The 27872-nt window shown below is 30.3% G+C and overlaps 1 protein-coding gene across 1 annotated transcript in view; it reads left to right on the top strand.

The window, feature by feature from the left end:
• Positions 1-27872, top strand: part of LOC142330083 (salivary antigen-5-like) — a 34810-nt gene that overhangs the window by 247 nt on the left and 6691 nt on the right. Inside the window, exons 2-4 of the mRNA XM_075375137.1 lie at positions 22028-22107; positions 23343-23464; positions 26980-27067. Coding sequence (XP_075231252.1) covers positions 22032-22107; positions 23343-23464; positions 26980-27067 — 286 coding nt within the window. The 5' untranslated portion in view covers positions 22028-22031. The remainder of the gene's footprint in view (positions 1-22027; positions 22108-23342; positions 23465-26979; positions 27068-27872) is intronic.

Here is a 27872-nt window from a genome sequence, read left to right as displayed (position 1 = left end):
TTTATTTAGCATATCATTTTATTATAAGTAATAGAAATTTATATCTTTGTATTTTTAAATAATTCAACGACAAATTAGTTTGTTTTATTTATTTTTTTTTTAAATTAGCCTTAAATAATAAACACATTTATGATCTGCAACTGTAAGAATAAATACTAATAAATATTTTTGGTACTTAGTTTCTGGACAAAAAAATATTGATGAAACTAAAAATTTAATTGAATAATTTTAGTATTAAAACTGACAATTATTCTTTCATAATAATAATTAATAATAATAAAATAATAGTAGTAGTAATAATGTTGAATATATAATAATTTGTTAGATGAATTTATGTTATACCCAAACAAAAAATGTAACTGAATCTTTGTGATAAAAATTGAAAATTATTTTCGTTCTTATAATACCTAGTTTAGAAAAACAATTTTTATTCATCACTAAAAAATTTGATAATGATGTTCGCACATAGTCATTTAAATAGATTTTCGTAAGAATTCATTCACATCTTAATTACTTTTAGAATTTAGGGGTGCTTAAGGAAATTTTTTAACTAAAATTTGTAGTAAATCACTTATTGCTAAAATTATACGCAAACGAAACTTTCATTTGCTCCATCCCCTTACGAAGTATATTGGTTTTTTTTATATATGGTTACAAGTTATAATTATTCTTTAAATAAAAAAATCCCTTTCAGTACGTTGAAAGGCGGAGTTAGATTTCACCGGTGCTAAATAAGAGATAAGTTATTTTTATACGGATTTGAATACTAGATCATGGATACCAATGTTCTATGGTGGTTGGGTTTCAACAACCATACATCTCAGGAATGGTCGAACTAAGACTAAACACTTCATTTACACTCATACATATCATCCTCTGAAGTATTATCTGAACCTAATTACCGGGGGCTAAACAGGAAAAAGAAAAAAAAAGTAGGGAATAAAAGAGATTTTCACCTTAAAGTTAAGAAAAACTTCAAATTTACTCAATGCTACAATGGTTGAATGTGGAAAAAAGTTTCACGTGTTTAGCAAACGACAAGCCCCATCTTCATACAATTCCAGTTACTGGAATTGTACCTGTTATAATTGTACCTGGAATTGTTACTGTTATATACTGTACCAGTTATATACTGTACCTATAAACAATTTTATAAAAAATAAATAAAAACAATTTAAAAAAATGTTAACACAAAAATTGTATTAACAATTTTAAAAGTTTTAGGTAATGTTTAGAGGATTAACGACCACTTCAAACCGATTCGATACTGTGCCTATTAAGGAAGGTATGGTTTAATTTTGTCTTCAAAACCCCATTTTTTCCGCCCCCTGGGCTAATGGTTGGTTGTATCAAAAAATTTACTTATATAAGTTTTAGACTCTTATCCAAAGAGTAGTAAGAACTTTAATTGAATTCGATATTTTACTTAATAAGAAAGTTATAGCGATATTTTTTTTTATTTTTTTTATTTTTGGTTTTCGTCATCCCTTGTCGTAAAGGATCATATCTAAAATTGCTTCAGACAAAAACTATAGGTAATGTTTGGAGGACTAACGACCACTTAAAACCGATGCGATGCTGTGCCTATTAAGGGAGGTATGATTATTTTGTCTTCGGTACCCCAATTTTTTCCACTTCTTGGGCCAATGGTTGGTGATATCAATAAACTTTACTTAGATAAGTTTTAGGCCCTTATCCAAAGAATAGTAGGAACTTTAATTGAATTCGATATTTTACTGAATAAGAAAGTTATAGCAATATTTTTTTTTCCAAAAATCCCCCATTTCCATCCTCATGGTTCCGATATTGGCCGTTAACGCACTTGACCGAGATTTTCGGTCGAGTGTTTTTTTTAGGGAACAATCTGAAAGTGATTGGCAAAAAATTACGGCAATTATCGTGTCCACAAGAAAGTGAAATATATATATATATATACTAGCGGACCCGACAGACGTGGCATTATTTATTGTCCTGATGTGGCATTATTCTGTAATAAATGCACAACACATAAATATAAGTAACTTTTTTAAGTTAAAATTAGCAAGAATGTGGACGAAATTTCATTAATATGACTATTAGTATGACTATTATCACACTAAATATTGAGATATCTGACGAAAATCGAAACGTCGTAAAATTAATTAGTGTAATTAATAAATTTTGGTACTTACGTATTAACGCAACCGCAGCTACAGCTTTATTTAAAAACAATGTAGTCAATCGGATTTCGGTGGAAAATGGGCCGATATAGAGTTTAACATAGATTCAAAACAGTCTCTTTATTAATTTTAATAATGGTTATTTATATTTATTTATTTCATAAATATAATTTAACCAAGCTTATTAGTGTTTTGATTATTTAAATAATAAATAATTGCAATAATTACTGAATTTATTAAATAAATACTCAAAAAATTACGGTATTAATTAGTCAAGCGAGCGTAGGTTACGTTTGATTAAATTATATTTATATAATAAATAAATATAAATAACATTTATTAAAATTAATAAAGAGACTGTTCATTTTCTACCGAAATCCGACTGACTACTTTTTATAAATAAAGCTGTAGCTGCGGTGGCGTTAATACGTACGTGCCTAAATTTTCATCCGCGTTACTTCTAATTTTCACTTAAGATCATTTTAAAAAAGTACCTCCTGCATTTTTTTTAATTTAATAATTTTGAAGTTTCATAACTATGTGATAGCTTAATTAATCAATTAATAAAAAATTAAAGCACTGTAAAAAAAGCAACGTTGTTAAAATTTAATAGAAAATTTTTATCATTTTTCTCATTCTTTATTTTAACATCTATTTTACCAAATTTTAGATAATTATAAATTAAAAACAATTTTAGAAATTTTTTTATAAAATTAATCAGCTACAAAAATTATAACTTCAATTTTTTAAATATACTTTAAACTATAATTATTATACTTAAATTATATTTTAACTTTATAAATGTTATAATTTATTTTACAAACTGACATTTTTATTTTCAAAGAGCCGTTCAATACTTTATAAGTTGCATAGAATCAAATAAGAACTGACAATTTAAATTTGTAGGTTAAGTTGATTGTTATTGAATGCAGGTGTATACATCATTAAAATTCACGAAAAATCATGTAAAATACTCACGTCAATACTGCATCTTACAAATTTGCACAATGTATACTTTTTAATTACACTTTAAAACGTTATTTAAATAAATAATATTCTCAATAAGCGCGCTATTCTAGCAGACTCGGCAATGCTTCGCTATTGCTAGATTTGAGTATACAGACAAATTAAATGAACACAATTGAAAGTTTCATAAAACCTTAAAAACAATGAACATTAGGAACTTCACAAAATTTAACCTTTCACTTTATAAAAGTCAGAAGGTAAATAAATCCAAATGGCAAAACAACAGCACTACCTATCGGATTAAATTCACACCACTCTCTAATCACAGTATTCGGTGGAAAATAATTTTTTAACGAAAAGGGTTGTGGCTGCAAAATCATTACAATTAATACTCAACATTAAGAAACTTACAAAACATTACGGAACTTCATAAAATTTAACCTTTCACTTTATAAAAGTCAGAATGTAAATAAATCCAATTGTCAGAACAGCACTACCTATCGGATTTAATTCAAACTACTCTCTAAATCACAGAAGACGTTAAAAATACGAATTTTAATGTAATAACAACATTAAGCTACGACGCAAGTAACCGATATGCGAAAAAGCAACAAAATAAAAAAAATTCCTAGAATCCGATCGCACCACCAACTACCGGTTCTGACTGATATGCTAAAAATTAAAAAACAAAATTTTAAAACGCGATTGCAGCGCTGCCTACCGGATTTAATTGTGAACCTTAACCATCGCAACCACCTTAACTTCAACAACAATACATAAATAAATTAATTAAAAAAACATTTTCTATCGGATCAAATTGTGAATCTAAATCATCCTCGAATCAACTTAATCACTCACAAAATTTCATCAAAATCAGTCCAGCCGTTTAGGAGCAGCTCATTGACATACACACGCACAGAAAAAAATATATATACATATATATATATATATATATATAAACTTTTGAGCTGATGGTGTTGAAGCTAAAAAAACATTTTTACACAATTACTAGATACTGATACTACGAGTGGTGGACCACGACTCCCGAAACTACTTATTTCAAACATTTTCCCAAAACTTGAGACGAAAGAAAACAACTAAAACATTGCAAAAATCAGTAGAATAATTAATATGTAACCGAATTGAAGTAAAAAAAAAAATGAATAAACCCCTCTATATTACGTTAACTCTGGATACAAACCTGTAATGTAACAATGGATGATACATTTTTTTTGTGGCGTGAAAAAATACCATGCCTGACTAAAAGTTGATGCTAAAGCTTCCGGATGAAAGCTAAAGATGCCACCATTCCACTACCGTGATCGGCATTTTGGAACCAAACTTAAAAACATCTGAATTATTATATCGGTAAACTCTTTCAAAATTCATTGAATTTATAATTAATTAATCTTTCTGTTGCAGTTGGAAAATAGTATTTTCCTTATAATTTTACCTACATTCTAATTGTAAAAAAAAAAAACTTAGAACACTATTAAATTTCAATTAATTAAAAAGTAAACAACAAATGAATAAAATATTTAAAACGCTTTAAAATTTACCCTCCATAACATCTGTGAAAATGAGTGAAAACCATTTTCATTCTAATTAGTTTAATCTGGGAATAAATAATGCGTTTTAAGGTTTGAAATCGATAATTTTATATCTATAAATATGAATTAAAGAAAAGAATTAAACATTAAAATACGGTAGTCCATAGTTAATAAAAATACAGACAAAAAATAAATTACATAGAAATAAAGATGCAATGGTCGATAAATTTTTCTAATATTTTCCTTCTTTTTCATAATTTTGAAAAATATTTTGCCATCCTTAAGATCATATTGGAGTTGTTTTATCGTAAAAAACGCCAATGCGTTTTTATCATTAGGCGTTTTTTTATCGTATTAAAAAAAGTAATAAACAGATATTATAATTAATTATTTAAAAAGTTGTAAAATAAATTAAATATTAAAGTAATCTATCATCATAATTATAAAATATTACTTCTATTCATGTCTTATAATAATATCTGATGAGTCTTCCTTACAAAGTCAGAACGAGTTTTCAAGATACAAAACGAGATGTCAGATCATTTATTAGCGTTCATAAATATGAATCATGTAGACCTGTGTAAAACGCAAAGTTCGGTTTAGAAAAACAAGTTTTTTTTTTGTTTGCAGTACAATAGCTTTGTTAAATGACTAATATATGCGAAGGGTAATAAAATTTTTAGAAAATTTAATTCTGAAAAAATTGTAAATTAATAAAAAGTAAATAAAAACGTTTCAAAATCGGTTTTCTTTTAAAGAAAAACAAATGAAAAATAGACAGAAAATCGTATTATTATTTTTTACCTAATAAATATTATTGGTAATATAGCAAAACAAAAGCATAACATACATTAAATGATGAATGGTAACAGAATAATAAACCTCAGTTACAGTAATTTTTCGAAATTCCCTGCTTCATAATATACACAACACTCTGACTGATGTAAAATATTTCCGGTGGCTTTCCGTATCACTCAGGATCGTTTCGTACAAATTCAATAGTATTTTGTATTTTAATGAGTCAACTCTCTTTTAGTATTAACTTTATGTTGGTATACTATCGTTTTCATATAATCCCAAATGAAGTAATCTAGTTACGACAGGTGATAAGTCAGGTGATTGTGGTCCACGTCCGATCCAGTTTAAGAAATTAGCATTAAAGTTATTTCTAGCTAGTAAAGAAAAATGTGGGGTTCCACCATCGTGCTGGAAAATCAGTTACAATCTAGTTTGAAAAGGTACATCCTCCAAAAAACTGACAAGTTTTTTTTTCAAGAAATGAACGTATGCATCTGCCGTAAGGTTTTCATTGAAAACAAATGGTCCCAGAATTTTTCCATAAATGCCACACCAAACATTAATGTAAAATTTATGTTGGAAACTAGTTTGTACAGTACAGTATGGATTGTCTTCGCTCCATAAATGACTATTTTTAGAATTGCAGGTTCCGTTTCTCATAAAAGTGGCTTCATCGGTAAATAAAATTGAATTTACCTTATCAGCGTTGTTTAGAAGCCGATGACCCAATTTTAACCGTTGGGGGTAATCTGTTGGCTGTAAATTTTGAACCTTCTGCAGGCGGAACGAATAAAGATTTTTTTTTTGAAGGATACACCCCACTTTGTTTTTTGACAAACCAGTGTAACATGAAATTCGCCTTGTAGTAGTGCAGACACTACTACAAGCCGACTAGGCACCAAGGCTACTAGGGGCTACACTTTTTCTTTTTCCTATTTAGCCTCCGGTAATTACCTTTCAGATAATACTTCAGAGGATGATATGTATCAGTGTAGTCTTGTATAGTCTCAGTATGATCATTCTTGAGATGTGTGGTTAATTGAAACTCAACCACCAAAGAACACCGGTGTCCAAGATCTAGTATTCAAATCCGTGTAAAAATAATTGGCTTTACTAGGACTTGAACTTTGGAACTGTCACTTCCAAATCAGCTGATCTGGGAAGACGCGTTCACCATTAGACCAACCCGGTGGGTTTACTAAGGGCTACACTAAATATGCTGAATCTCACGATGATTTACTTTGCGTTCGACAGAAAACGAACACTATGGAAATGAACCTTTCGTACGTAAATTCTGATACATCGAAGAAAGTTTAAGTAGAACGTATAAAAGATCGCTTTAAACAAATTGTTTATTAGGTACAAAGAGAATAATATGATTTTTTGTCTATTTTTCCTTAGTTTTATTTCTATAAAAGATTGATTTTTAAAAGTTTTATTTACTTTTTATCGGCTCTATTTACATTACTTTCCTCAGAATTAAATTCTGTGCAAGTTTTGTTACAAATATTTGGCACTGATTAGTCATTTAACAAAGTTATTGTACTACAAAACTAAAAACAAAAATTGTTTTTCGATACCGAATTTCGTGTTTTACGTTGGATATCTTAAAAACTACTGAAATTCCAATTCTGGCACCTTTTTTTATCCTATTCCCGAGCTGAAATTACACAAGAAACCACCAACTTTACTTATTAATTTGGATCTCAAAAATTACAGTGGAGCTTCTTTTTATTAGAAAATCTGAAACCTTCCAGACCTATGTTTATATGAACTTTTTTCATTATTTTTACTAAATAGAATATTTCCTGAAGGTTTCTCCATTTCTTCATGGGATACTCTGTATAAAATAAATAATAATATAAATGCTAAAAACTGTTTCCACCCTAATAATGCCTCATTAAAAAACAAAAAAAAAAATGTTTACGGGTTGAAACAGTAAATCGTTTGATAATTTTATGGAAATCCTATTTTCTGTGTGAAAGATATGTTATAATTTAATCACCCAGTTGTTATCGATTAAGTTAATAAATTTCAACCTTTTGTTATTTGAGTACGATAAGGATTGTTATTTTTAATAGGGACTTTCTATGATTATAATATATATATATATATATGTGACTAGAACGATATATGTTTCTACAGAGAGTGATCTTAAAATGTCATTAACAAAAAACTGGTTTTCGAGCTTTTTTTTTATATGTATAACGTTCAGCTACGTTAGGTTAAAGTTCTAAAAAAACCTTGATCTTGATGACTTTTATGTAAATATTTATTATTCAATTTCTTATGATAATTTTTACGCTTTTTTAAGTTTTATATTACAAAAAAAAGATGAACTGACTTTAACTTTATTAAATTCCAACGTTTTATATAGAGAGACCGAAGAGCGGACTCACGTTATGCAACAATGATTTTTATATAAAAGGATTTCAAGTCGGCGAATAATTATCATTATCCGCTGGTAAACGAATATTTTTGTTGTTTCTATATTAAAAGCTGTAGGGAGCGTTTCAGTTCTATATAGCCCGTAAAATCCAAGACGGATTGCCTGTGAACCGATTAAATTATTAATAATTATGATAAAACCTACAGAGATTTTTCAATGGAAAATAAAAATATGTAAATTCACTCAAATTATTACTACTGGCAAATATATATTTAAAATAACAATTAAAATAAATAAAAAGTAATAGAAAAATAGAGCTATTCAATCGACCAATAAATATGGTTACATTTAAAAAAGAGCTCTGCTAAACGATTATGAAAAATCGAAAACCGTAAAGAAAGTAATTTAAAATCTAGAAGTAGATGACTGTTTCAGTTATAAAATTATCATCGACAGTAAATATTAAGAAATTAGTTTTAAATAAACATTATTATGGATAGTAATAAAATCGTAAAAAAAATAAATAAATAACGATACAATAAATAGCAAAATAAATAGTACCTTCGAAAAAGTTTATACGACTACAAATAAAAGAGAGAAACAATTTTCAATTAAAATCTATGAATTATTGTTTTAGGTAATCAACTGAGATTGAAATAACCGAGATATCAACTGACATTAATTTAGGCGTTCAACTAAAAACGCGTAAATTTATCACAAAAAAAGCTAAACCACTTTTATCTTCCGATTCAATTTGTCCACTATGATTTATACAAGCAAGCATCTTATCATTATTTTCTTGTTTAACGTTAGCGAATACATATTCGCTAACCGTTTAAAACTACATAGCTTTAAACGGTCTTAAGCAGTTTATTAAGTTATGGTGGATAATCTGAGTTTGAGTTTAAGTGGTTTAGGCCACTTAATATCTTCAAAATTTTAAGCTAACTTTTTACTTTCGACTGAGATTGCCTAAAACTATACTTCATAGTTTTCAATCAAACATTTTTATGAACATAAATAACAACACTGTTTTTGCAGGTTTATTAAGTAGGTTATTTTATTAATTATTTTTTTAAATCATTATATTCTACGTTAAATTTATCTTATATTAATTCCTCAGTATCTACAAGTGATGATTGTTTCACGTTCAAAATGATAGCCACCTAACTTTAAATTGTTATTTTTTATTTAAATAATTCTGAAAAGTTATTTTAAATACACAAATTTAAATAGTTATAAAAATGCTTTATTGAAATAAGTAGTTAAATAACAAGAATCTAATAATAATTAACAAAAGATCACGTAATCGGTCAATTAGTGTCTATCTACATTACTTCTACGGAAAGAATAAATAAGTAATTTTTGTGTAACAGAAAAATAGAGTAAAAACAGTTTGTTCTGATGACAGAATCATCAAACCAGGATATGTTTTTAAGTGGATATTCTTTTTAACTGATTTGTATTCAGCGCCACAATAGGAGATAAAATAAAATTTATATTCTATTCATGAGAAAGCAAATTCTATTATAAACTTTTTTTTTTACTCCCTTCCTCTCAAGGCCCGATCCACATCCCGTATAACACAGCTTTGAGAGTGCCAGTCGCCTCTACTCATCTGGTAGGCCCTGCCAGACCCGGCTCTGCTGTTCCTGACAGTATTTCCCAGCGGCTGGGTTTCGGTCTTTTAATAAGCGCCTGCCTCTAATCCGGGACCCCCTACCGGGTCTCCATCTTTCTTTACCACAGCTAAGGACCCCAGAAGTCCCCGTACAATCATTGAAGGTGGGACGCCGGAGCATCCCACCCCTCCTGAACGGGGTTGTCCTCACTGCCCTAACGCTAATACCACTCATCTATCTTCCACTTCATCCAAGTTTTCTTTCGGAGGATGTTCCCTATTACCTTACTGACTACTGACCGGTTCCGTTCACCGTGAAGCATTAGCTTCACTATATTATCTGCGGTAACCTCTCCCAACCGTGTCCGCATCATCATCCTGTCTTCCTCCTATCTTGCAGAAAATAGTCTGTTCCGCAGTATGCCGCTCTCCACAATACAGGCAGCTTTCAGATGACCGTCTCCTCCTGCCGCATAGATAGCTATTAAAGCTACTATGCCCCTATAAAAATTGGGTTAGTTCAAATCTGAGTTCCCCGTGCTCACGTCTGAGCCAAGGCCTGATATCTGGTATTAAATTCTTTGTCCAGAGACCCATCTCTGATCCAGTCCATCTCTCCTGCCGGCGCTTTATCGTCTCCTTCCTGGCCATGCCTGGTATGACGACGGAGCGAACACCCTCGACCAATATTCTTCTTTTACGTCCATGATACTTGAGAATGCCAACAGATATATCCCACAAACATCGGGTAATCCTAGACGTCCTTTCGTTCCATGGTGGAACGATGATTGCAAATATGCTATTAGGAATCGACGGCAGGCACTACGTAAATTTAATCGTAGGCCTACAACAGAACATCTAAATTTATACCGCAGGGCTAGAGCGGTGTGCCGTCGAGTATTCTTGGACGCTAAGAGGAATTCATGGATGAAATACGTGAGCACTATCTCACGCACTACTACCACGTCTACTGTATGGAAGAAAATTCGTGCAATTTTCGGATCACCGAAACAATCTATTCTCGGTCTTATTGATGAAGGAGAACCCCTTCCATCACCCTCAGAAGTGGCAAATATTCTAGCAAAATCTTTCCGCTCGGTGTCTCTCACCTCATCATATAATAACGATTTTCAACGGTACAAGATACAAATAGAAGTATTATCGTTAAACATTGGTGATTCGGTTAGTGAATTAAACACTCCGTTTGTATTTAAGGAATTGTTACATGCACTTAAAAACTCACGGGACACTTCCCCTGGACCGGACAACATTCGCCTTTCCATGCTGTCACACCTTCCTAATTCGACACTGCAACAACTTTTGAATATTTTCAACGGTTTATTCTCCGAACAAGTCTTCCCACCCGGCTGGTCAGAAGCATTTATTATACCAGTACTAAAACCTGGTAAAGACCAAACCAACCTCTCAAGCTACCGCCCTATTTCATTAACAAGCGTTTTGTGTAAAATAATGGAGAGAATGGTAAACCGCAGACTTACATGGTACTTGGAGAAACATGGCTTTCTATCTCCAGAACAGTGTGGTTTTCGACAAGGACGATCTTCTATTGACCATTTAGTGTCACTAGAAACAGCCATACAAAACGCTTTCCTAAATCGCCAGCACCTCGTCGCTATCTTCTTCGATATAAAAAAGGCGTATGACACAACCTGGCGACGTGGTATTCTTAACACTTTCAAAGAATGGGGAATCAAGGGCAATATGCTTGCTTTTATCCGGGGATTCTTAAATCACCGAACGGCTCGTGTTCGTGTGGATGATTCGCTCTCAGATAGTGTCATCTTGGAGAATGGAGTGCCCCAAGGTAGTGTATTAAGTGCCACCTTATTTTCTGTAGCCATAAACGATATTACCAAATGTGTGCTGGCTCCTGTCTCATGTTCTCTATTTGCTGACGACTTTGCTATCTATATTGCAAGCCGTTCAACACCTACAGCAGAGAGACTACTGCAGAACACTATATCTCACCTTGAAGCTTGGTCCAGGATTACTGGTTTCACATTTTCATCCGAAAAAACAAAATGTGTAGTTTTTTCTCGGCTACGAAACCCTTCTATTCCGCAAATTTTTCTGAACAGAGAGACTATTACTATCTCTACTTACGTCAAGTTTTTAGGTTTATTTTTTGATAGCCGACTTACTTGGGTCAAACATTTAAAAGAATTGAAAACAAAATGTTCCAAACTTCTAGATATGATGCGAGTCCTTACTAACACCAACTGGGGAGCCGATAGGTCATGTACGATACGTTTTTACTATTCCTTTGTTCGCTCCCGTTTAGATTATGGCTGTGTCGCCTACTCTTCAGCTCGTCAAACCGTGCTTAAAATGCTGGATAGTGTACATCATACTTTCCTTCGGCTTGCCACAGGCGCGTTTAGATCAAGTCCTGTCGCAAGCTTACTTGTAGATTGTGGTGAACCATCACTTTGGGATAGACGAGACCAGCTTTTATTATCTTATTTTGCTCGTCTCAGAGGACAACCAAATCACCCGGCTCTTGACTCGGTCTTTAGAAATCCTAATCTAGGAAAGTATGAGGACCATCCACGTCGTACTGCACCTGTAGGTGTCCGTACCTGGCGTCTGCTGCAGCATATAAATGTTGACACACCGTCATTCTTTCCTATGTACCCTTGCTCATATCCTCAATTGAGAATAAACCTTATAAATTTTAATTTTGACCTTACGACATACAATAAACAATCAACACCATCTATTGTCTTTCAGCAAATGTTTCAGTGTGTTCTCTCCAAGATGAAACCAGACGCGGTTGTATACACTGATGGATCGAAACAAAACGATACAGTTGGGTGTGCATTTGTTGTCAATGAGAGAACTTATATGTTTGGTCTACCCGGTATTACGAGTGTGTTTACCGCTGAACTATACGCTATAAATAAGGGTCTAAACATCATTAACCCTAAATATAGAAAAATTCTTATTTGCAGTGACTCGTGTAGTGCTCTCCAAGCCTTAAAAACCTTTTATTCCAAACATCCTATCGTCATTGAAATTTACAACGCAATCGCCGAGTTGAATAATCGCAACACAGAATTAAGTTTTTGCTGGGTCCCTAGCCACGTAGGGATTCCAAGTAATGAACGTGCAGATTCCGCTGCCAAAGAAGCATGTAACCAGCCTCCTTTCACCACCCGAGTTGCTACTTCTGATTTCATTAACTATGTAAAACAATTACTAAGAGCAAGGTGGCAAGGTGACTGGACGGCTACCGTTGATAATAAACTCCGTCAGATTAAAGATTCTGTGTTAACATGGGACTCCTCATACAGAAAACCCCGGCGTGAGGAAGTAGTTCTCTGTCGATTGCGGATAGGACACACGAGGGTCACTCACGAGTACCTGTTTACAAGAGGACAAGCACCTCTATGCTCACGATGCAACTTCCGCGTGGCTGTGCGCCACATACTCGTGAACTGCATATGTTATGCGGCATTGCGTCGTAAATTTAAACTACCCAGAAACATCCGTGGTATCTTGAGTAATGATAAAGAGGTTTTAAACCGACTGTTTCTGTTTTTGCTTAGTATAGGGTTAATACAAAAAATGTAATATTGTTGCTTATATTTTTTAATGCTTTTAGTTTTTAAATAAGTTTTTTTTCTCTCTGAGGTTTTGATTTTTTTTTATCCGATTAGGAGCCTTTTACACTCCTTATCGGAATTTGTTAAATTTTATAAGTTATTTTTTAAATATTTTAAAGACTGACTGTGATATTATTTATAAGATTTTAGTAATAGTTTTAAGTTTTATTTCAACATTTTAATTTTATTTTTAACCTAGTTTTAATTATATAATTTGTGTTAGTTCTAAGTTTTATTTAATTTTGTTATTTTAGTTTTAAGTTTTATATTAGATCTTTTATGGTTTTTACTTTTTTTTTATCTTTTGTTATCCAAGAATGGGCCCTTTACACCCATCATGGACTTTGTAAAATTCTATTTACTTTGATCTTATATTAGTTTTTACAGTTGATATTAGTTGTAAGTTTTAATCATCTTTCAGAATAGTATTAAAACATTTATTTTTCTATATAAAAAAAAGATCCGGGCGATGATAACGCACAAGCGTTTTTCGCCCTCAAAAAAAAAAATAAAAATAAAAAAAAATCTCTTCTCTTCTTCGCACCCGTTCTTCCGCCAATACCTCCATAGGAGGGAGCGAAGCAATCACCAGACTGCCTCTGTAGAGACCGTTCGGTAAGCCCTAGCAACGCCGATTGACAGTCGGCACATTTTTCAACTGCTTTTATTTTATAGCCCGATTGTTGGGCTTCAATCAGTTGTATTTTTTAAGGTTGGTAAAAAAATGATGGACTTCCTTTTTTTAGTACGATAATATTTTTATGTTACCCACAAAGCGAAATTTCTAGATGTTTTGTTAGAAGACAAATTTTCGAATGGTGATCAAATTTATTTCGTTTGCAACAGGATGAAACCGTATTGCTTCACTATGAAACATAAATAAAACGCTTAATTTGTAATCATTATTAAATTTTTATTATACTTACAAATATTCCGGTCTGAATAAAATAAAAAACTGGAGCTACTTCAGAATGAATTTTTAAGACGTAAAATGGGATATCAGATCATCGGTTGATATCCATAAATATGACTCATTAGGATCAATTTTTAACAAATTTATCTAATACGAATATAACAGAACTATTTTCGTGTTTTCGGCACAACATATCGGCTTATAAAAAGAACCTTATTATGTTTTCGTTCCGTTTTTTAATATATAATCAAAGAATTTAAAAAAACCTTGCTAACATTTTATGTAAAATAGAATCAAAACATAATACAATTAATATTATTCATTTAATTAGATTTAAAAACTACTAATTTTTATAAAGAAAAAAACCCAGAATTTTATGAATCTCATGTAAATGGAATAAATGTGCATAAATAATAATTTTTTTTTTTTTTAGTAATTTTTTTCTTTTCAAATTTAATTTCCTACTACATCATGTGTTTACTATTTTTAACCTTTAATCTGTACTTCCAAAACTTTATAATATTAACTGAGTACTTGATGCTTTGATCAAGGTTTTACTAACATTTCCTTTAATTAATCCAGGAATTTGTATGGATTACTTTTATCCGTCGAAGAGCAATTCACAAATTCTTAAGGTGTTGTATATAATGTATTGCTATATTTTGATTAGAATAAAATATTTATGTATACCATTCTATCACTTCCTCCTTGCTCAATCAGATTAACGATTAAAAAAAGCCATTAATAATTATAAATTAAGTTAATAAAATATATCTTGAGTATCGATTTTAAATTTAAAAATAATTGGAAAAATAAAATTTATGTTATGTATTTTTTTAAACGGGTTTATATTTGTAAAATTTTATTTTTTATTTTACTTTTATTTACATTATGGAAACCCCTACAAAAAATTGCTATATATATATATATATATATATATATATATATATATATATATATATATATATAAAATATTGATGTAGAAACCACATAACTTCCTTGTACGCGTATTAAATTTCATACACACATTTTTTTTTTTACAATGAAAAATACATAAAATTTTATTTCATTAATAACTTCTGATATATTTTTTTTGTTTATTGTTATTGAATAACGATAAATATGTTTTTTTACAATCAGAGGTTAACATTAATAAATAAATATATTTAATTGAAAAAATTAAAAAAAAAGGAAAAGTCTGATTCAATCCTATGTGCCTTCACACAAGATCCAGGTATTTCATTAATTAAAGTTTTATTTGGCTATAACTCTTCTTTTTCCTGTTTAGCCTCCGTTAACTACAGTTCAGATAATACTTCAGAGGATAACCCACCGGGTTGGTCTAGTGGTGAACGCGCCTTCCCAAATCAGCTGATTTGGAAGTCAAGAGTTCCAGCGTTCAAATCCTAGTAAAGTCAGTTATTTTTACACGGATTTGAATACTAGATCGTGCATACCGATGTTCTTTGGTGGTTGGGTTTCAATTAACCACACATCTCAGGAATGGTCGAACTGAGAATGTACAAGACTACTACACTTCATTTATCTAAACGGTAGTTACCGGAGGCTAAACAGGAAAAAGAAATACTTCAGAGGATGAATGAAGATGATATGTATGAGTGTAAATGAAGTGTAGTCTTGTACATTCTCAGTTCGACCATTCATGAGACGTGTGGTTAATTGAAACCCAACCACCAAAGAACACCGGTATCCACGATCTCGTATTATAACTCTGGAACTATTGAAAATAACTACCACGATATAAGATATATCGTTGAAAAGTTCTCAATGACGGCTTATTACTGCATTAAGAAAAAGTCAAAAATAATTTTTTTTGAATTTTGGGCGTTTTTGGACACTTTTGGTTTGGTTGATTGCAATCAAAAGAGGAGGTGCACAACTAGATGTTATAACAGTCCTAAATCCAAAATTTCAACATCCTACTGCTAATCGTTTTTGAGTTATGCAAGATGCGTACATACGTCAGGTCGAAACAAGTCAAAATGGATTCAGGGATGGTCAAAATGGATATTTCCGTTGAAATCTGAAAACGGAGATTTTTCGCGATCACAATACTTCCTTTACTTCGTACAAGGAAAAATGTTCAAAAAACTAATGCATAAGAAAACTGCATCTTGATCAAATTTAAAAAAAAGGAACCCAAGAATTGGCGTTAATTATTGGCAAACGTGACCTAATTAATGCTTTAAGAATTGCAGAAATGTGTCTGTGTGTGTGTGTGTGTATATATAAAATCATGAATCAATATTTCTCGGTTGGATTTTATAATAAAAACAGAAACACAAAATATTCAGATAACAAATAAAACACTACTGAGATGATGAAAATAAATACAAATATATATATTTATAAAAAACGAGTTGATTTCTTTGAAATACAAGATTAAGGACCCCCGTAGATATACAAAAAAAATCAAATTCGGGAAAATTTCTATTTATTGCAAGGGCAGTTTTTATGTTTTTCCTTTTTTGATGATAGCTCATCCGGACATTTCCGCACATTTCTTTGTGCAAATCCGGCTACACAACTATTTTTTCTGAAATAGCCAAAAATTCATTTTTTTAATCATTTATCGATATGCCAAATAGAAAACATACGTTGCTGATCGTTATTTAAAGTTATCGGCGATAAAATCTTTTAAATTTCTGTTTTTTTTTTTAAATAACTTTTAAATGAAACATCATATAAAAATGAATATCAGGACAATGATAAATTTCTGTTTTTAGAAATTTTTGAAGTTTTTACAATCTTTCTACACCCAATATTAAGGCCGTAAAGTGCGAAAATTTAGTGGGAAAGCAGTAAATAAACATATAGATATTTATCTCCCTCAATGAATCATGAGACCTTGCCGATGGTGAGGGGGCTTGAGTTACCACTGATACAGAATAGCTGGCCGAAGGTACAACCATATTGGAGAGGTATCTGTTGAGAGCCAGACTAAGGAATGATTCCTGAAAGAGGGCAGCAGCTCTTTCAGTAGTTGTTAGGGGCGTGAGTCACAATGACTTAAATGGCCATATCAACATCACTCAGTCCTCTGAGTATTGCGCAGCTGAAAGCAATGGAAAACTACTGCTGTTTTTTTCTAAGAAAATGTAGCTTTCTGCATTTTCATATAACACAGATGGAAGTGCCTTCCTTGGTAAAATATTCCAGAGGTAAACTAGTTCCCTGTTCGGATCTCTGGGTGGGAACTACTAAGGAAGGGGTCACCAGAAAATTAAACAAGTTAAAATTTAACAAGTCGAAGCATAGAGTGTTAGAAGTCTAAAAAAGATTGATAGGTTAGAAAATTTAAAGAGGGAAATGGGTAGGATAAATGTAGATGTAGTAGGAATTATCAAGGTTCTATGGGAAGAGGAAAATGACTTTTGGTCAGATGATTTTAGAATAATTAACTCAGCTTCAAATAATGGGCAGGCAGGTGGAGTAGGTTTCGTAATGAACAAGAAGACAGGGAAAAGAGTATTTCAAAATGTGTAGCGATAGAATCATTGTAATAAGGATAAAATTGAAACTTAAACTGACAACGATTGTTAACGTACATATGCCTACAAGCACCAATGAGGATGATAATGAGGTATAATGTGTATACAAAGAAATTGACAAAGTAATTAAACACATAAAAGGTGATGAAAATTTAATAATAGTTGGAGATTGGAATGCAAGTATCGGAAAAGCCAAGGAAGGTAAAATTGTGGGTAAATATGGGCTGGACAAAAGAAATGAAAGAGGGGACCAACTTATTGAGTTTTGCATGAAGTATAATTTAGTAATTCCAACACCCAGTTTAAAAATCATAACAGAAGAATACATGCATGGAAAGACCTGGGCAATATCACAATGTATCTGATAAATTATATTATGGTTAAGCAAAGATTTAGAAATGAGCTCATCAACAGTAAAGCATATCCAGGACAGACATCAATAACGACCATAATTTAGTGATAATGAAAAATAGGTAAAAAAATAAAGTAAAAAATGTAGAAGAAGAATGGGAGAATGTTAAAAAGCAAATTCTTAAATCAGCAGAAGCAAACTTACGCGGAACAAATAGAACTAGTGGAAAACCTTGGATATTAGAGGATATATAGCAGCTGATGGATGTGCATACAAAGTATAAGAATGCTAGTAATGAAGAAGGTAAAAGGACCTACTGACAGTTAAAAAATACTGTAAACTGGAAGTGCAAATTAGCGAAAGAAGAGTGCATTCAAGAAAAGTGGAAAGAAAAATAAATCAATGGTAAAATAAAGAGAGCATACAGGAAAGTTAGCATGGTACATAAGTTAAAATCTAATAAGTGTTAAATAAAGATGGTACACTGATTGATTAATAATACAAAAGAAAAGGTTGATAGGTGGGTAGAATATAATGAAGAGTTATATGAAGGAAATGAAATAGAAGCGGTGTTATAGAGGAAGAAGAGGAAGTCGAAGGAGATGAAAAGGAGATACAAAACTGAGATCTAAATTTAATAGAGCAATAAAGGATTTAAGTGGGAGAAAGGTTTCTGGGATAGGCGGGATACCTGCAGAATCACTACGCAGTGCAGGTGAAGAAGTGATAGATTATACAAACTGGTGTATAATATTTATAAAAAAGAGGAAGTTCCTTCAAACTTCAACAAGAGTGTTACTTTCGTGATACCAAAGAAAGCAAGAGGAGAGAAATGTGAAGAATACAGAATTATCTTAACTACTCATCAAAAATTTTAACTAGAACTGAGAGGAAAGAGGAAGAAGTACTAGGAGAAAAATCAGTTTGATTTTGGGGAAAGTACAGAGACAAGGAAAGCAATTTTAGGACTCAGATTATTAGTAGAAGGAAGATTAAAGAAAAACAAACCAACTTACATGGCATTTATAGACTTAGAAAAGGCATTTGAAAACATAATCTGGAATAAAATGTTAAGCATTTTAAAAACTTTAGGGTTCAAGTGTAGAGATAGAAGTACAATTGCTAAAATTTACAGGAGCCAAACTGCAGCAGTATAATTGGAGAACATAAGAAAGAAGCAGTAATAAGTAAGGGAGTCAGACAAAGATGTTCCCTATTCACATTACTTTTTAATCTTTACATAGAAATAACAGTTAATGATGTTAAAGAACAGTTTAGATCCAGAGTAACAATACAAGGTGCAAAACTGAAGATGCTATGATTTGCTGATGATATAATAATTCTAGTTGAAAGTAAACAACATTTAAAAGAAACAATGAATGGTATGGATGAAGTCCTACACAAGATCTATCGCATGAGAATAAACAAGAACAAAATGAAAGTAATGAAATGTAATAGAAATAAAGTAGATGGACTGCTGAATACAAAAAATAGGACAATAAAAAAATGTGGAAGAAGAATTTTGTTAATTGGGAAGCAGAATTACTAAAGATGGATGAAGCAGGAGCGATATAAAATGCTGAATAGCACAGACGAAATGAGCTTTCAGTCAGAAATATAATTTGCTTCCATCAAAAATTAATTTAAACATCAAGAAAATGTTTATGAAAATATATGTTTAGAGTATAGCATTACATGGAAGTGAAACTTGGACAATCGGAGTACCTGAGAAGAAAAGATTAGAAGCTTTTGAAATGTGGTGCTATAGGAGAATGTTAAAGATCAGTCAAGTGGATAAAGTGACAAGTGAAAAGGTTTTCACTTTATCCACCTGACTGAAAGAAGTATTTGAAAAATATAGCTAAAAGAAGAAACAGACTTACAGGTCACATCTTAAGGCATGAAATTGTTGCTTTGATACTGACGGACAGGTAGATGGGAAAAATTGTGCTGGCAGGTAACGTTTTGAATAAGTAAAAACAAATTGTTGGTTGTAGGATGTAGTACAGGATGTAGGATGTAGGATGTTGGATGTAGAGCTGCATCAAACCAATCAATTGACTGAAGAAAAAAAATACTCAAAGAAGGCAAACCAAGATTTTTTTATGGTAAGAAAGAGGAAAAAAAATTCTAGTGTTTAACATTATTTGTTGATGATATGACAATATTAGAATTAAAACATTAGGTGACAATAGATAATAGAAACAGTGGAAGTATTAATCTGAAGAATAGACAGAAGTATATAAAATAAAATAAAAATCAAATCAAATAGAATAAGGACAAAAGGTTAAATTAATCAGCAGTAAACAGTGTATGTTAATACTGAAGATTAGCATAAAATAAAGAATAGAATATTAAGATTATTTATATAATGCTATAATAATTTGCTAAGTTCGATCATTCATGATGATCGATGATATTATTAATTTATAACTAAACTTTTGTAATAAAAAACAATCAAAATTAAAAAAAAACAAAAAACTTACTTCAAAACAATTTTAGATATCTTTAAGACCATCCTTCTGTGAGGATTTTTATAAGTAAATCTTTTAAAACATTTCATTATACATTTTTTTTTGGCTCACCATCAAAAAAGTTACTATAATTAAAGCATGTACCAATAAATAAGAAATTCAGAAAAGAATAGTTGTATTGAATAAAAAATTCAACAGAAAATATTTCATACATAGAAGCCATTTGATATTTGCAAGATATTAATGAATCGTTGTTGATAGCACTTTACTTCATGGGTTAAACTCACTTGATGAGGAATGAGGTATATGTAGAATTTTGAAAGATACTGGAAGAAAGAGTTTTTAAAATATGAATTCAAGGATGAAGGAAATTATATAATACAAGAAATAAAAAGCTGTTGAAATGCAGCAAGGTGATAAAACAATTGTGTGTATCATACAGACAGCAAAATAAACTAGTTGTGAGAAATCCAAAGAAGGAATGAAGTATTGACAATAATTCTTTTATGTGAGAATGAAAAATGGAGAATAGAAGAGAAGACATTGAAGATACTGAATGATATCAGAATAGGATGTTGCACAAATAGATGAAGGTTCAAGCTTTTAATAGGAGTAAATTGTGTAAGTAAAGTAATGGACCCTCAGTCCTGCCCATAAAGGATTGGTTATGATATAATCGAGAATAAAAAAGTCGTCCCAAAATTTTGTTTTCTTTTCTTGAAGGATTGCATTCTTATCTAAATGAATATTGTCTTACTGTAAAAGCATCACTCCTGAATGTCTAATCCACTTTTGTAATGAAAACAGCAGAATGATTTGAAATTGGTTCTTATTCAAATCTACTACATATATGTAGAATTTCAATAATATTACAGGAGAAACACTACTTGGTTTTGATCACAAATAATCTTTTCCATTTCCTCACTCCATGTTAATTTAGCAAAAAATTATTATAAATCCCACTTTCTTAAAATTAATTAAAAATTTGTCTTAAAACACTTTTCAATGTTTATCCTTTTCTTGTGATTGTTGTTATTCTGTTAGGATGGCATCAAAGTATCTTTTAAATAACCATGGTGATTGTAAAAATTTTGAAATAGATCGCTTTACAAAACCCGACAAAAAGCAGAACAAGGAAAACAACTATAAAATATGTCTGATGAATACATGTAAACTTTGAATATAATGTTCTCAGTTATTTTCCTGAAAGAATTAATTTTATTCATTTACAATAATTTTCAACTTTGCAGGCTGTAATTATGTTATTTATTTTCATTCAGTTTACATTTGTATTTATAGGAATATAATTTATTAAATGGAACTATTCTGCTTCATCTAAAGAACTTCACTTACTAAACACTAACTGAATAAAATTTTATTTATGAACTATTCAAAAAGTATAGAAAATAAAGGTAATAAAAACATTCAGAGATAATCACACAAGTGTAATTAAAAATGTAGATACTTATTCATAAATATGGTTATAATAGAATGGGAAATAAAAATAAAAGAAAGATGTGATAATAGTACATGTGTTATGAAAACCATTATTCATAATATAATAATTAATTGATATAATATAAATGAAATTTTACTTTTATTATATGTTTTATTTATATTATTGTATTAACCTATTCATAAAATAAACTTACGTTATATTGTTACAGGGTCATGAACAATCTAATCTTATTATTTGTCCTATCTGCAATATGCTTAACAACAGCACACGCTCGGTGTAAAATGATAAGTATGTATTCAATTAAATATTAAACAAAAATAATTATTTGTTTTTCATTTATTTTTACTAAGACCTTTGACATGATTAATAATAATAATATTTAATGAAGAAAATTATGTAGAAAATTAAATCATAAGTAAACATGAAAAAATGCTAGAAATAACAATAAAATACAATCATATCATAATAATATACAGTAATTGATTACACAGGAAAAACGAGCAATAGAAATCTATTAGCTTCCCCACCTTGTCTGTCTGTTTTATAATATATGTGACCACATAATTGAAATCCTAATTCTGCTAGCTGTCTCCTTACTTAATATTTAAACATGAAATAATTTTTAGAAGACTGACTTCTATTAAAACATTTTACCTCTTAGATTACATTACATTGTGTATGAATCATATGTACATATTTATTCAGACTCTTAATAATATTGCTATGGTAATATCTACTGCTAAGATATCTCTTTTTCTGCTGTTCTTTTATCATAATCTAACAAAAATACCTCACTGATAGACTTATTGACAGACTGTTAAATATCATGCAACACTAAACCACAAAACTCATAATTTCTCATATCACCCATCAACACCTCAGTTAATATTTACAATCAAATTCTGAAAATTCTTTCTGTTCAAAGTTAACCTTTTAACAAACTTGACATCTACCTTGTCCATAGTTAGAACCTATTTTCAGTAAATGGTACATACTGCTCCTTTGAACATTTTACTCCCATTGATCATGGAGAGGACTGCAGATTGATCTTCCTAAATTTTATTATGTAGTAACTCTAGATTTCTTTTGAGAGATGCTCAAAATTATATCATTTATAATTTATAAGTTCAAGAGTCCATTTCTAAAAATGTAATACTACTTTTTTCAGAGAAATGAAATGGTGGCATATGTCATGGAACTTGAAGAAGATTTTTAATAATACCAGTTAGGAAGTTGTAAAATTTATACTTACAGATACAAGCTGACCATATCTGTTGGGGTTCACTGAACCTGGAAGACAAGTTTGCTTTCTCTATCACATATCTATGACAGTTTTGTAATATTGCCATTAATACAATTATATTATCAACATATAGGTTAATTGTTACCATTGTTATCAATCATCAGTAAAATATTACCACTAATCAAATACAATTTGAAAAATAACTTAGCATATCTACAATCAAATAAATTGTTTCTGAATATTATTGTTTAATATTGAACGTATGTCAATTGTTTAACAGAAACTGCTGGATTATCGTACCAGGAAAAAGAAGATATTGTTAATATGCATAATTATTTAAGAAAAGTTGTTGCACTTGGATTAGTTGCAGGTCAACCTCCTGCATCCAATATGCTTGAAATGGTGTGTAAAATTTCTCAACACAAATAATTAAAAATTATTATAGTATTACTAATCTTAGCTGAATGTTTACATGTAAATAATTCATAATCACCAATTATTTAAAATTAGTATTAGATATTAATATGGGTCAAGATGAAAAAAATCATATTTTACTATCTTTTTTTAATTTCCACACATGTATATTTAAAAAAAAAAAAAATTAAAAATATAATTTATAAAATTTATGTAACTTTTTTAATATCAGCAGCAGTGCAATGTGATTTCTTACGTAGATCAATACTTATTTAATACACGTAAATGTTTCAGAGTTCACTTTATACAAATTTTTATTGAAAGATCTGTTTCTTTTTCTTCAGAAGTTACATTCTCCACCAGAATATTACTGCCAAATTTCACAGTGTCCACATCCACAAAAAGCAAGTAAATAAAATGAAAACATAGCTGACATATCGTGGACTATTAACTTTGCTTTACTTGTGTTATAAGAGATTGTGACTTATGTAATAAGACAGTTTCATAAACAAGTCAACCTGTTTTTTACTCACCATACTGTTCAGGTTATTATTTTTGCTGACTGTTGAGAATTGTTTTTAAATTGACTTTTGGTATTCTAATTTTTATAGTAATAGTGAGGTTGTTAATTATTGCTGACTGTTGGGATTTCATTTTCTACCGAGTGTTTTTCTCTGCTCTCTTCTCTATTAATAGTGAATAGTTATTTGTGTTTATTCTTTTTCCCATTTTATTAAAATGGGTGATTGTGAAGAAATCCAATTATTTAATTAGAAAAAAGGTAGAAAAAGAAAATCTTATAGTAGAGTATTTGAAGCAAATAAGTTATTAAGATATTCAGCCTATGAAAAAGGTAAAGATTGTAAATACAGTAGATTTAAGCATTTTAGTGTTGTCCGTGAAACAGATAGAAATAAAACTATATCAGATTTTAATATCTTATAGATGAAACTATTTTGGAAATTCCAGTATGCTATAAATCATTCCTATTGTTGCACGGAATTTCTGCAAAGTGGCTTCAGACTGTACAGTCATCTCTAAAAGCAACTGGTACAGTTAAAGAAGATGGTAGAGGTCAACATCAGAACAGACCCAAGAAACGGCCTGCAGAAACAGTTCAAAACACTCACAGCCACATTAAATCTTTGAAGCCACACACTTAGTCATTACAGCCTTAAAGACAGTAAAAGGCTATATTTGCCACCTGAAAAGAATGTTTTCAAATTGCATGAAATGTATGTAGAAATTAATCCAGACAACTAGTATCTAATGAATCTTAATGAACAAAATTTTTTTGTGATTACAATATTGCATTCAGCTATCCAAGAAGTGATATCTGTGGCATTTGTAACGAGTTTGATGTTAAAATAGATGCCCTGAAGACAGTGAGTGCAGTTACAGTTGAAGACAAAAAATAATATTGAACAACAAATCCATAAAATGAAAATGGAGCATGAATTACATAAAACAAAAGCATATAAATTCTATGAAATAAAAAGGAAAGCCAAACTGGAAAGTCAGAAATGTAAAGCTTGTTGACGGCATGTGCATGGATCTAGAACATTGCATGTACCAAATATATTTACTAATCATGTGTATTACTCTCGTCAACTGTCTTATTACCTTTTTAACGTACATGTTTTATCCGATAAAATGTCAGTTTTTTATTTGACTGATGAAACTTTAGTTTGGAAAGGTGCTCAAGATATATGTTCTTTAATTTATGACTTCATTTTTAATCAACTACCTCCTGCTGTAAATGAAGTGACTATTTTTTTGTGTCTTGTGGTGGGAAAAATAAAACTTCATTCTGTTATACGGTTTGTTTATTACATTGTACATTTTTGCAAACAATTGAGCAGTATTAAAATGTTTTTTTCCCATAAGAGGCCACAGCAATAAGAAATTTATCCGTAACATGGCATTTATTAATCAAAACACTCGAGCTGAGATTCCCAAAGACCGTATATATATATATATATATATATATTAAAGATCATATAAAACTATAAGGCAGTCTCCTTTTCCATTTATAGTTGGAAAATGTGACCAAGTTTTGTTTAGGAGCTGAAATCTTTTTTTGGAATCTTCAAAAACTCACGCAGTTTCCCACAAGGCCTATTAGAGAATTGTTGGTCAGAAAGGAATCTCCTCAACTGGTTTTTTATAGAAACACTTTTTGTGGTTCTTGGCTCTCTGGCACAATTACCCTACCAAATCGTAAACAGCACAAGATTTCTATAACTGATAAGGAATTTGAATACCCAGAACCTTTGTATTAAAGGCGAATCCCTGTGTCAAAATAAAAAATTGAGGATTTACAAGTTTTAAAAAGATTTTGTCACAGTGAAGCTCAAAAATGCTATGATGAACTAAATTTTGATGTAAACTTACATGAAGATGATGGTGGTGATGAACAATTTTTTCTATATAATAAAAAAAAATCTTTGGAAAGTGTTATTTTCTTAAATAAAAATTTATAATTTCATTAATAAAATAAAATTCTAACTGTAAGTAAGAACAGTAAGTTACAGTAAGTTTGATGTAAACTTACTGTAAGTAAGTTTACATCAAAACTTACTTACAGTTAGAATTTTATTTTACATTTTATCAATTTATTTAAGTTGTGCATGTGAGCAAGTGGGTGAGGTATGGCAAGAATGTGTATGTTTGTGTGTTGGAAATGGTGTATGTGTGTCTACAAGAGTGTATTTTTAGTATTTATCATAAAAAATAATTTATCTGTAAAAATTGGTAAAAAATTTTAAATAGCAAGAAATTATCACAATTAAATAATTCACATTTCTTGAAGCTAATATAGCTAGGAAAGGTATTAATCTTTTTTAACATTGAAATTTTGTATTAACTTAAGTTAAAATTTTTTTGTGTGCCTTTGATTATGTTAGGCGCTATAAAATAATGTTCTTGTAGCAATAATGGATAATAAATATTAAATGAGATATTTGTATTTCAAACTTAAAACTGCATCTTCTCAAAAACGATCCGACTGGACATTCATCTTTTTCCCCCTGTGTTCTTCATATAGAAGAAGATAAATCTTCCCATACAGTTTTTATAATACACTTTAAAGATACAAGAGAATACAGAGGCGGCTTAGAATTACATTTTTGATTCTGCAATAGTACTTTCTATATCCTAATCCATATTATATTGATAATGATGATTTCTAATATTTGCATATTTCACTAAATGCAATGTATTGCATGTAAGCACAAAAATCCTGCAAACAAAAATCAAATTTTTTGTGAGAGTAAATTTTCAATGAAATTTTTTATCATCAAAATTTTCCAGACAGTGATAATGTGAGTTTTTACTCGACTAACAATAATTTTAATCATTTTTCTTACAAAAATTCTGAAAGAAATAACTATGTCTAACCCTCTTTTTAAAGAAATCTAGTAGATCCTGTCACTTTTTTAAGATATCCTGTATTAAAATAAGAAACAGAAATCTTTTATGTAAAAATTTTAAATTTGTCATAGGTTTGGGATGAAGAACTAGCATACAAAGCACAAAATTGGGCAGATCAGTGTCCTACTGGTCATGATTCAGATAAAGCAAGACGTGTTTGTAAGTATATTTACTGTAGATCACTAACAAATAATATAAATAAGTTAATAATTAAACAAAGCAGTAAGGTTATAATTACCTTAAAATAATATTAAAAAAGATAGATCTGCTACTGTGAGTATAAGCTGCAAAATGAGTGTGTGAGTTGTACACTACTACGTTCCTTTTCATAAAGAAAAAAATTTGCCTGTACCTATTCTCAAGTGGTTCGTTACTTTCTTAGGGGAAGAAATGTTTGTTGCTGGATATACTTACTTTGGGTTAGTATAAAATCAAAGATCCGAGTAAAAATTCAACCTAAATACAAACTACAATCTATGACAAAAACTTGGTTTATGAAAATCCTCATTCTAATATTAAAAATTTTATCAAGGAACCAGTAAATGCCTTATTCACCTTACCCGTGAAGGTTTTTGTAGCTAAAAATTCTTTCTATTTCTTTTTTATCATTTGTTGTACATATATATAAAATTATTAATTGCAGAACCTAACTTACCAAATTAGAAGATACACATGAGGCAGTGAGACAAAAATATATTTCTCTGGTTTAGCGAAATGAAAAATCCTTCCACATTACAATTTTCAGAGAAAGGTTAGATTAAGCTATAATTTCGTAAATATGGGTTCAATTTTACTAATTTATCTTCATCTCATCTTCAAATTATATGTTTGGATGATGACATTAATAAATAATATTTCAAAATAAATTCCATTTGAGACTGAAAAAACTCTCAATGAGTATACTTTCATATTAAAATTAATAATATTAAATGTTTTAGCAAATAAAAAATGAAGTAAAACTAAT

This window comes from Lycorma delicatula, chromosome 9, assembly GCF_047948215.1.
Source record: "Lycorma delicatula isolate Av1 chromosome 9, ASM4794821v1, whole genome shotgun sequence".
In the NCBI taxonomy this organism is placed as follows: Eukaryota; Metazoa; Arthropoda; class Insecta; order Hemiptera; family Fulgoridae; genus Lycorma; species Lycorma delicatula.
The sequence above is the reverse complement of the archived record's forward strand: the minus strand, read 5'-3'. Positions and strand labels throughout refer to the sequence as shown.